At 38.1% G+C, this 12,692-nt stretch overlaps 2 protein-coding genes across 3 annotated transcripts; both read left to right on the top strand.

The window, feature by feature from the left end:
- Positions 1 to 1,243: 1,243 nt before the first annotated feature.
- LOC309713633 (signal-regulatory protein beta-2-like) lies at positions 1,244 to 4,003 on the top strand. Of its 2 annotated transcripts, none has more exons than XM_082545430.1 (6): positions 1,244 to 1,380; positions 1,566 to 1,883; positions 1,962 to 2,318; positions 2,414 to 2,527; positions 2,764 to 2,813; positions 3,189 to 4,003. In XM_082545430.1, the coding sequence occupies exons 1-6, from the start codon at positions 1,338 to 1,340 to the stop codon at positions 3,306 to 3,308; spliced, it is 1,002 nt and encodes a 333-aa protein (XP_082401556.1). In that variant the 5' UTR covers positions 1,244 to 1,337; the 3' UTR covers positions 3,309 to 4,003. The 2 variants fall into 2 exon arrangements, with proteins under 2 accessions (XP_082401556.1, XP_082401557.1); XM_082545431.1 differs by having other exon boundaries at positions 2,414 to 2,508; positions 3,189 to 3,322.
- Positions 4,004 to 6,789: 2,786 nt separating this feature from the next.
- Positions 6,790 to 8,762, top strand: LOC309689081 (immunoglobulin superfamily member 3-like). The gene is made up of 6 exons (XM_082505247.1): positions 6,790 to 6,854; positions 7,021 to 7,350; positions 7,431 to 7,787; positions 7,877 to 7,993; positions 8,313 to 8,362; positions 8,454 to 8,762. Exons 1-6 carry the CDS (start codon positions 6,812 to 6,814, stop codon positions 8,568 to 8,570), a joined length of 1,014 nt encoding a protein of 337 aa, XP_082361373.1. The 5' UTR covers positions 6,790 to 6,811; the 3' UTR covers positions 8,571 to 8,762.
- Positions 8,763 to 12,692: the final 3,930 nt, after the last annotated feature.

Genomic DNA, 12,692 nt, shown 5'->3' with positions numbered 1-12,692 from the left:
GAAATCTAAACAACAATATGAAAAAACCTGGACATGAAACCTGGAGGAAAGAACATGGCGTGAACAACAGACGACCTGACAAGGAATGAACAGAAACACACAGACTAAATACACACAAGGGTGAAGGGGGGAAGTGGAAACACATGGGGAAACAGCTGACACTAGTCTGACATAACGAGACAAAGGAAGCAAAGCTGACTAAACTGACATAGGACACAGACCTTCAAAATATAACAGGAAACATGTGACGCAGACAAGACAATATAAACTTGACAACATAAGACACGCAGCATGAAACACATGAAGGGCCAAGGGAACGGGAAACTGAAATACAGCGGTAGAAAACACAAAGGGAAACTAGTAAACAACTTAGCTACCCTAAAGAACTCAAACATATCATCCAAATAAACTAAAACTCAAAACGCTGGGTCAGACCCAGGAACGTGACAGGATAGATAGTTGACTTCTAACAAATTCCTGCAGAATTGCTGCTTTGCGAAGTTTTTTTTTTTTATTTTTTATCATGTGTTTTCTGCAACACGGGTATCTCAACAACTGCAGTGTTGTTGCTATATAATTTGACCCACGACTTACTCATTATCTCTTTTTGTCAAGAGGCTAAATCATCTCATGCGTGCAAGAGGCATTGGTTCAGCTTTGCTCTTCAGCTCTTCTTGAATTTTGAGGTAGCATTCTTTCTCCCCAGCGAATGATGAGTCTTAAAACTTTGTTTTCAAATGCAAAACATGATATATATCTGTACCTTGCACTACATGCCACAAATTGCAGTGCTGACTGAACTGAGTCCTATTTGAGTGTTCAAGGTTTAAGGACAAGAATAAAAATCAAATAGAGGCAACATTAAAAATAAAAAAAAAAATAAAAAGGGGGGGGGGGCAGGATAGCTCAGTAGGTAGAGTGGTTGCCCCATGATCGGAAGGTCGGGGGTTCGACTGAACAGCTACCCTGAGGTACCCCTGAGCAAGGCACCGTCCCCACACGCTGCTCCCCGGGCGCTGCATTGGTGGCTGCCCACTGCTTCACTGGGTGAATGGGTTAAATGCAGAGGAGTAATTTCCCTATGGGGACTAACACATACACATTATACATTATACATTACTATACGGTGTTATTGTTTGGAAAATGGACAGTTGCAACAGAAGATGAAAGAGAGGTGATAGGTTTTGCAAAGCCCAGGATGAGGCAATTGCGACAGGAAATGTACTTTTGAATCTATTGTGTGTTAACCAATCAGATACCGTCTGACCTAAAACAACCATCTTGCCTCCTCCACTCACTGAAATACCAGTGTGGTCTCCAACAGAAGCACTGTCAAGATGATCATCTTATGGATTACATTGTTTTTAATTCACCAAGGATGTAAGTGCTTTTTTAAATTTGTCTAAAAATGTTCTTAAGAATTTACTTGTCAAACAGATGCATATAAATTGCTGTAAAAATAGTTTTGCACTTATAAGTTACCTTGCACTACATGTACCTTGCATGTAGTGCAAGTTAAATATATATCAAACAAGATTTTATTTTTCTGCTTTCTCTTAATTCAGATACTGTAGTTCCAGTGAAAACTGTTCAGCTTGGTGAACCAGCGACTATAACATGTGCTATACCCAAAGAGCTCAGCAGTAGAGGAGTCCACTGGTACAAGCAGAGCTTTGGGGAAACTCTGAAGTTAATAATGACAGTATTCAAATCTACAGAACCTACTTTTGGTCCTGAATTTACTAGTTTGAAATTTGACATAGGTGATGATTTTGCCAGCCTGACCATTTTGAAAGCAGATCAAGACGATGAGGGAATCTATCACTGTGCAAACACAGAAAGGATTGGAGTTAAATGGAGTGGGACGTATTTGTTGGTAAAAGGTAATAAACTGACATGCTTTTACAAAGTTTGAAATTGTTTTAAAACGTGTTTTGAAAAAAAATCTTTTTTTATTACAGGAAACACTCAGAGGACATCAAACTATACAGTCAGTCAGCTGCAGATAGAATCAAACCCAGTTCGTTCAGGAGACACGATGATTCTTCAGTGTTCAGTCTTCTCTGACTCTGACAACCAGACATGTCCAGGAGGTCTCAATATTCTCTGGTTCAGAACTGGATCAAATAATGCTCATCCAAACATCATCTACACTGACACAAATAGAAGTAATGACTGTGAGAAAAGTTCTGACCCTCAGGATAGATGTGTTTTTCAGTTCTCTAAGAACGTCAGCTCCTCTGATGCTGGGACCTACTACTGTGCTGTGGCCACATGTGGGGAGATATTATTTGGAAAGGGAATTACACTGGAACTTGGTATGATTTTCTATTTAAAAACTGGAAGTTCTGTTTACAAAATCAGCACGAGTGATAAAAATGTTTGAGAACTTTTTGTTTGTTTGTTTTTGTAGAATCAACTGAGACAGTATTCATTCAGAGCACGATATTAATAGTTTGTTTGGCTGTTTCTGTGATTGGAAACGCGTTCCTCATCTTCAACCAACAAGTATGTAAATCACATAGAGGTAAGCGTTATAAAAAGTAAAACATTTATACATTTTATATACAATATCATAAGTTCTACAGAAGAACGATGAATAGAATCTGCAATAATTGAGGTGTTTATAGTGGTTAGTAATTAATCAATCTAATATATTTTATTAGAACAATGTATTTCTATGCATGAGATTTTTAGGTTCTAAGTCAAATGACACAGTTAAGTTCATTTCACTATTTATTTATTTATTATTTTTATTCTCAGGAAATGAAGGTGCTTTATCAGATATACAAACTGAAACCTCGCACCAACTTGTAAGTAATAATAATTATTGGTGTTAAAAGATGTGACAATTGTTTTTCTATCTAACTGTCTGTGAAGGTTCTCAGTCATCCAGGTCATCGTAGTCTAAGGAGCTTGGAAAGAAAAGCGTCTGGACTTCTTTGAGTTGCTTGAAGACATTTCATCTCTCATCCCCAGTGGGGGAAACTCCCACTGGGTTTAAATCTGGGACTCTCCACCATTTGACCCTTAGAACTGAAGAAGCTTCTCGGATGAGAGGTGAAACGTCTTCAAGCAACTCAAAGAACTCCAGACGCTTTTCTTTCCAAGCTCCTTAGACTATCTACCTAACTCTATCTCAATTATATAATTTTATTTTTATATAACTGTTTTTAACTACGGCACAGACTGAAGAAGCTGATGATGAACTAAACTACGCTGCACTGAATTTCTCTGAAAGAAAAACAAGAGGAAAAAGGAAGAGAGAGGGTGCTGAACACAGTGTCTACTCTCAAGTTAAACGCTGATGCCAGTAACAATGTCGTGGAAGATTGCTTTTTTTTGTATTGATCACATGTTTTAACCATATAACTTTAGTAATTGTAGAATTACATTTTCACCAGTTGTATGCATGTGCACCACAAGTGGGCCTTATGCTCTATCACACATATATACACACACACAGAAAGGAGCCATTGTTAGTTCATGGGAGACGTTAAACAGATGGTGAGACTCCTGCTAATCTCTAGGTGACGGCTCGGCAAAAACATGTGTAATTCTTTACCTCTCTCTCTCCCTCTCTCTTTGAAGGGAAGGTATAGGCCTGTGAGATTGGGCAACATGTAGGAGTTGTGGAATGTCTTTGTCTGTTTGTATATAAGATGTAAGGGCGGCAGCCATCGTCAGAGACTGCTTAGGTATTTGACCAGAGTCTCTCCATATTGCAATTAATAAAAATTGTTATTAAACTCACTTTAAATCATGCTCACCAAGGTGTTTGCGGGTTTATTTAAAATGTCCACGACAATCTCCTGAAATTCTATATTTGTGACCCTTTAGTCATGTTTTTTTTTCCTCTTCATTAAATATTAACTGTTAACAGTTTATTTGCTTCATTACTGACTGGCTCTCAAAGCTAGAAATTTAGTTTTGTCGCATTTCTCAAATCCCTGATTTTAAACTGTATTCAATGATTGTCCTACTTTTTGTAATTAAAAATATATTTTTGAGGTGTCAGTTGTTGTTTTTTTCTTTGTAATTAATGCAATACAGTACAAAATTTTTTTTTTTAATATTTTTGCTTCCAAGATATTTTATTTCTAAAAGGAACAATCCAAAACACACATTTTAGTGCTTATTTTCCTATTTTTTCTGTATTTGGACAGATTCTATACAATATTTATTGTTAAATCTCATCTACATCTTTAAAATAACAATTTAGAAAGCCTTTAATGCAAAAAAAAGTCATTATGTCAGCAATAACTTTGCTTATAGAACTATGGTTGGTATTGATTTGAGAAACAATGTTACAATGCAGTTTTGTCACATCAGATGCCAGATGAGTGGACTCAAAAGGCGGATTTCACTAAACAAGTTTGAAGAGTTTATTTACTAGAAGAATACACATTTTTCCCAACACTTACATTTATTTAAATTTTCTTGAGTAGGGTTATGCAGTCACGTTCTATAGGATCTTGCTAATTACTTACTGTGTTGCAGCAGAGTCACGTGTAAAAGAGTCAGGATACCTGGAGTTTGACACCCCTGCCATAGATCCAAAGAGGGGGGGAAGCTCATGGGCAAACAAACAGTAAACATGAAATGGTTACTCCATGCCTTGTTATTCAGAATGACACGATAAGGAACTGAAACAAACTGAGGTAACAAAAACACAAGAGGTGAGGGCAGAGTGGAGACACAATGGTAACTATACACAGGTGAAATAAATCTAAATAACAACGCATGGAGTAAACTAAGAACAAGGCAAAGGACAAATGGGTACCAGAATCAATACTAGCAGGGTGACAGAGACTTAACGAGTCACAGGGAACACAGGAGAGACAGTGTAAAGTAAAATTAGGATTACAAGCAAATTACAACTATAAACTACGGAGCACCGCAGGGGACATGGGAGGGAAAAAACATTAAGACGGACTTTTGCGAGATCTCGCAAAACAAACTCGGGATCTCGCAAAAGTTTTAGCCGCATTCTACGGAGGTCGGGAGGTCGAGGCACGATGTGCCGGGAAAGCGGTGTTCCTCCTGGCTGTAGTAGGTCTCGACCTCCCGTTAGCTTCGAGATGGTGGGTGTCAGATCTCCAAAAACGTCAGAGCACTTTTGCAAATATGTGATGTCTTGTAAACCGAGCAGATATCTGACATTTACACAACTACATTCACGCCTCAAAATATCTTAAAAGTGTATTTTGTGACCCAGAAAGCCTAATATTACAACTAAGTAGCTGCCGCCATTGTTGGAATTCAACTTTTGCGAGATCTCGCAAAAGTTTTGCGAGATCCCAAGTTTGTTTTGCGAGATCTCTCAAAAGTTTTGTGAGATCCCGAGTTAGTTTTGCGAGATCTCGCAAAAGTCCATCTTAATTTTTTTTTCCCATGTCCCCTATGGGGCTCCGTAATAAACAGATTTTAGAAGCAAAACTAAATCTAAGAAGGCCGGAGAATATAATATAGGAACATGAACCAGGTGATATCTGCTAATTGGTCAAAGATCCAGAATCATGTCAGGGATAACACAACACAAACTTGGAAAAAATTTTCATTTATTGATATTTATTCCAGAGAATATGTGATTAATATAACTGACTTAGCTTTGTTTTGGCTAAAAAACAACTGCTTTGGGCTGGGAGGTCAATTCCTTAATCATAATCATGCAAATTCTCATGACCATTGAGGGTTTATACTTTAAGAGCTCTTTGGAGCACACAAGTTGCAAATAGTTGGTCCACTGACGGATTGGTTAGCACTGTTTCCTCTCAGCAAGATGGCTTATAGTTCAAGTCCTTGCTGAGGCCTTTCTGTGTGGTGTATCCATGATCTCTCTGTGCGTGCATGGGTTTCCTCCAAGTACTCCAACTTCCTCCCGCAATCAAAAGACATCCAAGTTAGTTGAATTGGTAATTCTAAATTGACTGTGAATATGAGGCAAACAAAGATTTGGGCTATAATGGTTGTATTGATGTATATAAACTTGAAATGCTCCCAAAAATGGCTCCACAGCATGTAAAAATATAATATAAGCTCTGGCGGACTTGGTTCTATGGTGGGTCTTAAAGGGTTAATGATGCATAAAACAATGAGTTTTCAACGAGGCAGATAAAGATGCCTACATTTACAAATAAAGGCTTGATTTCATAATTATTATCTGAGGTTGTAGGTTTTCTCAATCCAGCTGATGCAAAGAAAAGCTTTCTATTTTGATTTAGTCAGTAAAATGCTGCAGTATAAGTTTAGCATCATTCTGGATTTACCTCTAGCTCCACCATGGGGTTAACACGTGTGATCGTTATTAAACTACTTCAGTAATGTTGGTTGATTCACAATGAATTTTGCTGCAAATATGGCAGTTCTGATTTTGAAGAGGTGAGGTTATCTTCTTTAGGAGGGGATATTGGTTTAGTCAGTTCTTCAGTGCTTCTCAGGAGTAAACTGTCATTGCCAGCAAAACAGCCAACCAGGAAATTTCCTCTAAAATGCAAACCATGATGAACTAATATATTTCTAAGACTATATGGCACACATGTTTAAGATTCACTAACAAAAATAATAAATATCCAGGGATAGACGAAATTGTACAAAACAATAGCTAAAAAAGGATTACTTCAACACTAGATAAAAGAGAGGTGGCCGTTTTTTACTATGCCCAGGAGGAGGTAAATGTAACAGGAAGTGTAGATTTGAATCTTTTCAGAGTTAACCAATCAGGTGCACATTACAGTCTGACTTATTGTAATCATCTCACCTCCTTTTCACTGAAATACCAAAAAAGTCCTTAACATAGATCAGTGTAAAGATGATTGTGATGTGGATTACAATGTTCTTTCTTCATCAAGGATGTAAGTACTTTTTTCTTCTTTTGTCCAAAATTATTCTTAGTGAAAAACATGTCATGATGATTTATATTGTGACCTGCAGGAACAGAAACCAAATAAATATAATTTTGCATTAAAAATTTTCCACATCTTACAACATTTTATTTTTCTGTGTTTTCTTTTTCTTCAGATTCTCTGGTCCCAGTAAAAACCGTTCAGCTCGGTGAAGCAGCAACATTAACATGTGCTTTGCCCATTAAAGAATTCGGCAGTATAACAGTCCACTGGTACAAGCAGAGTGCTGGAGATGGTCTTAAATTAATTGTGACATTGTCAAAATCAGCACCACCTGAATATAGTCCTGAGTTTTCTAGAAAGAGATTTAATGTGGAAAATGCTAATAATGTTTGCAACCTGACCGTTCTGAAGACAGTCCAAGAGGATGAGGGAATCTATCACTGTGGAATAGCTGAGTGGATGTATCCCATTCAGTGGAGTGAGACGTATTTGTCAGTAAAAGGTAAGACTGAGCTACTTTTACAAACTTTAAAGTTTCTACTATAAGCTTTAAAGCATCTCCGTATCTTTTGTAATACACAGGAAATACTCAGATGACATCAAACTATACTGTTGTTCAGTGGCCTCCAGTATTAGACCCACTCCATCCAGGAGAATCAGTGACTCTGCAATGTTCGATCATCTCTGTCTTTGACAAAGCAACATGTTCAGAAGATCTTAGTGTCTTTTGGTTCAGAGCCGAATCAAATAAATCTCATGCAAACATCATCTATACTCATGGAAATACACATGATGAATGTGAGAATCGATCTGAGACTCAGAAGAGATGTGTTTATCGCTTCTCTAAGAACGTCAGCTCCTCTGATGCTGGGACTTACTACTGTGCTGTGGACATATGTGGGGAGATATTATTTGGAAATGGAACTGCATTGAAACTCGGTATGATTTTTCATTAACTGTTCTAAACAACAAACAAGATATTTTTATACTGATTTGAGTACTAAAACATTTTCTTTGTGTTTTTGTAGTGCAACCGGCACAATCAGTATTCACTCAAATGCTAATATTAATAGTTTGTTTGGCTATTTCGGTCATTGGAAATGTGTTCCTCATATTCAACTCAAGAGTATGTAAACCATTTAAAGGTAAGTGTTATAAAACATTACAATTGTTTAAAAGTCATAAATGATCTCATTAGACTTTAATAATGGAAAGACCAATCATTCATGGATTTAACGTAAAAATTCATATAATAAGTTATTCTGTAAAATCATCAGGAGTCAATCACACCATTGTTAATAAACCTGCTTACAATGAGGTCCCCCCCACTGCTTAGTGTACCAACTTATTTTTTTGAATAACACATTCCTATCAGCAGGATTTTTATTAAGGATCATGCAATCTAAAATAAAAAAGTGCACTTCACTATTATATATTTGTTTTAAACATTTTATTTATCTTTAGGAAAAGAAAGTGCTGTATCAGAATCACAAACTGACAAGTTGAACCAACCAGTAAGTGATGAAAATAAATGTTATTTAATTAAAATATTGTCTACCTGGAAAGCTCAGCATCAATATTTTTCTTCTAATATTTAATTAACAGATTGAAGCCGATGACCAGCTAAACTACGCTGCACTGAATTTCTCTGAAAGGAAAACAAGAGGAAGAAGGAAGAGAGACATTACCGAGGACAGCGTCTACTCTCAAGTTAAAAGCTGAAGCTGATATCAGTGGTGAAGAGCCCGTTAAAAATTAAATTGAACCTGAAACATGATTGCAGATCCTATTATTTGTGACAGGTCTTCTTATTTTGCTGCCTTGATTAAATACTAACTGTGAGCAGTTTATTTGCCTCATCGCTGACAAGTTTGGGCTCTCAAACTAAAACAAAGTCTTGTCACATTTTTGAAATCCCTGAATTTTTTATCTGTATAAACCTGTTTCCTTGCTTTCGTTGATTAAAAACTATTTCATTTAGTATTTTGGATTCTTTTTTATGTTTAGGGCAAGATACTACAGGTAAAAGAACTGGTCAGTTTTTTAGAATTTGGGTGGTTTTGCTAATAGTATTTTAGTATTTAGTATTTATTTATTTATTGTCATTGTCAGAGAACAATGAAATTGCATTTGGGGCTTCCGTACAACCCGTAAATAAAATAATGAAGAAAATAATAAATACCCCTTAAAACCCAAGTGTAAATATTTAATAGTGTCTTCTTTTATGTTAAAGTAGAGAAATTATTTTATTATCCCGTATCTGTTTGATATGTAAGCAATCTGGGCACAGCCATTTTTTTCAGTGGTTGATTGTAAACTGTGGTAAATAATTTATACTATATATATGCAAACCTTTATGAGTTATACCTTATTAATGTTAGAGAAGCCGTTTGTGTGTTTGTGCTTCATTTACTTTATACAAATGGAACTGTAGCTAAAAAAAAAACACAGATTAGAAGAATGATTAGTCTGTTGGTTTTCATCTCAGAGAACATATTAATAGACTAGAATAGGTCAATTTGACAGTTGATGGAACATTAAAATCCAGAGTAATGATAAATGTGGACAGGCATTTTTTTTAAAAAAAAAACACACACATAAATTTGTATTTTGAACTTCAGTTGATTTTTTCTTTATTTACCTTTGATTTAACCTTACATTAAGGCTCCTCTGAAAATCACTTCAAAAATTTGTTGCAGCAAGCTTGATGCAAGCGTTTCCATGAGGTGAGTGGGAACATTTCTCCAAGTGGTGAAGATGGCCGCACAAAGGGCATCTACTGTCTGGAACTGTTGTTCATCTTTTTTTTAAACTTTCCTTGCCATCCATCCCCAAAGGTTTTCAACTGGATCAGGGCAACATGCAGGACCGGCCAAAATAGTGATGTTATTCTTCTGGAAGAAGATCCTTATCCTGCAGGCATTGTGTAATGTAGCGTTGTCCTGTTGAAAAACCCAGTCGTTACCACACAGACGAGGGCCCTCAGTCATGAGGGATGCTCTCAGCAACATCTGGACATAGCCATCGGCCGTTTGATGCCCCTGCACCTCCTGAAGCTCCATTGTTCCACAGAAGGAAAAAGCACCTGAGACCATTATTACACCCCCTCCACCGTGGGTTGTAGAAAACATCTCAGGTGGGATCTGCTTGTCATACCAGTAACATTGGAAACTATTAGAAACATCAAGTTTTTTTTCTCATTAGAGAATAAAACCTTCTTTCACCTTTCAATGTCCCATGTTTGGTGCTCTCTTGCAACTTCCAAAAGGTGAGCTTTGTGCTGTTCAAAGAGACGAGGCCTTTGAATACGTTTTTTGTTTTTGAGGCCCTTCAGTCTCAGATGCCATCTGATGGTTATGGGGCTGCAGTTAGTACCGGTAACATCCTTAATTTGGGTTCAGGATCGTCCAGTGTCTTGATGACAGCCAATGGGATCCTCCGACCCCAAAAAATCTGACCAGCACTGTCTTACTACATCCCACCTCAGCATTGATTGTGTGCTGCAAGAGACCCTGCTTATGCAGTTTAATAACCTGAACATGTTCAAAAATGAAACATTTTTTTTTGCCTTTGCCATCAGAACATCATGACAATGTGACTACCTGACAGAAAATGACAATGAATCCACATTTCTGCACAGATTTGGTCCTAAACTTTAGGTCAGCTGTAGAAGAGCCTGTTTCATTTTAAGCATTGTTCTCAATATATTGCATGCTCTAAACAAATATTTTGTCTCACTCCCATTTCTTCTTGTCGCATGTTGAAGCTCTACTTGGAACTTTGTTAAGATTTAACCTTGCAAAATACAATTTTTTGCTATTTTTCAAGTGGTCTTAAACTTTTGATAGGGATGTATAATGAGAACTGCATAGAAACTGTCAGGGTCCTGGGACTGGGCGACCCAGGATCCCTGAGCAGTTATGTATTATATTATTATTATCATTATTATATGTATTTTGGTGTTGCTGCTGCTCTTCTCCATGCTTGTAGATGTGTGTGTGTGTGCGTGTGTGTGTACGTCTGCGGGTATGCTTGGAGGATGGAGCTCAGCCACCTGCAGGCCTGAGGGGTGTGGCCCTGTGGAAGGATTGGCCACACCCGAAGCCACACACCTGCCGCTGATCAGGGCTCGTCGGGGGAGCTACTTAGGAGAGTCTTGGAGCTCCCACCGACGCGGGATCATTGCTTGGGACTCCACGTTAGTTACCCAGTTTAGGTTTTGGTCGTGTAGTATATGCCTGCCATTGTTCAGTGTCCTGACTGCTGCTGCTATTGTTTCCCGCAGGAGGAGCGTGGAGGGCTTAAGGAGCAGGGAGCACCGGGAGTGCAGACACGGGAGCAGAGAGCACTTGGAGGACACGACACGGGAGTCTGGGGAGAAACACGGGGATTTATTGTTGTTTGATATCACCCTCTGTAAATAAACACTGTCTATACGTAGAGCACCGCGCCTGGGTCCTCCTTCCCCACGCCTTCCACGGTGTGCCATGCCACACCGTGACAGAAACAGTTTATTTAGGTGATATACTGTTCTGGATGAATTTACACTCATCATAGGCACGAATGTCATGGCAATTTGGAGCTTTTAATGATTTCTTTCAAGGTAGAATGATTAAATAGCATAAATACAAAAATACCTAGAATGATAGGGTTTATAAGTTTTAATGTATTTTTTGCATTCTCTTCTATCTACACAAAGTCAAACGTTTATAAATAGGCTTTGATATATGCATACACCTCCAATGATATTTGGTTTTATGCCCCCAGATGCTTTTGGGTACTCTGAATGGATACTGGATCACTCCTCTTGGCAGAATTGGTAGCGCAGACTAAAATTGACTGGTTTCCTTGTGACTCCTCCTCATGACTTTTCACTGTCTACAAATTTTCAATAGATTTAAGAATGGGCTTAAATTAAACAAAACAACAACAACAAAGAAACACCTTTCAATCAGCGTATGTCATCAAATCAATTATAACTGATAGCACAATTTTTCAATTACTACTGGACACTACAGGTATTACACAGGTAGTCCAACTCCTCAAGAATAGCACATCACATATGATTGCTGTATCTCCCAGCACAGTCTCAAGAATATTGATGCTGGCTCGTTATTAAACTCTGGCTCTCTTCCACAGCATGTCTTTATCCTGTCTTCCTCTCTCAACCTAACCGGTTGCAGCAGATGGCCCCGCCCCTCCCTGAGCCTGGTTCTGCAGGGGGTTTCTTCCTTTTAAAAGGGAGTTTTTCCTTCCCACTGTTGCCAAAGTGCTTGCTCATAGGGGGCCATATGATTGTTGGGTTTTTCTCTGTATGTATTATTGTAGGGTCTTTACCTTACAACATAAAGTGCCTTGGGACGACTGTTGTGATTTGGCGTTGTATAAATAAAACTGAATTGAACTGAATTGAATTAAATTGATTCTAGGAGACAGGCAGTTAATCTAGGAGAGCTGGGTTATAGAAGGTCCTTATCCATCAGCAGGACTGGTATATACTCTTTTGTGCAAGGACGAACAGGATCTACCACTGGTGACCTGTGCTTCTTACATGTGAGAGCAGGTTCACCCTGAGCACATGCAAGAGATGGAAAGCGTCTGTAGAATCCATGTAAAACATTCCTGTAATATCATTTAGCATGACCAGTTTGTTGTTGGGTCACTGGTGGTCTGAGGAAGGAAATCCGTGGAAAAATTCACAGACCTCAAAGTGATAGGCACCAGTACCCTTACTGCCATTAGATGTCCTTGGATCCACTGACAGACTATGAGAATACATGGCCTCATGTTGCAAGAGTATGCAGGCAAGTCCTGGAGGATAAAGGAATTGAATGGGCCCAGTGT

This window comes from Aulonocara stuartgranti, assembly GCF_965226115.1.
Source record: "Aulonocara stuartgranti genome assembly, chromosome: 2".
NCBI classification, from domain to species: Eukaryota; Metazoa; Chordata; class Actinopteri; order Cichliformes; family Cichlidae; genus Aulonocara; species Aulonocara stuartgranti.
The sequence above is the reverse complement of the archived record's forward strand: the minus strand, read 5'-3'. Positions and strand labels throughout refer to the sequence as shown.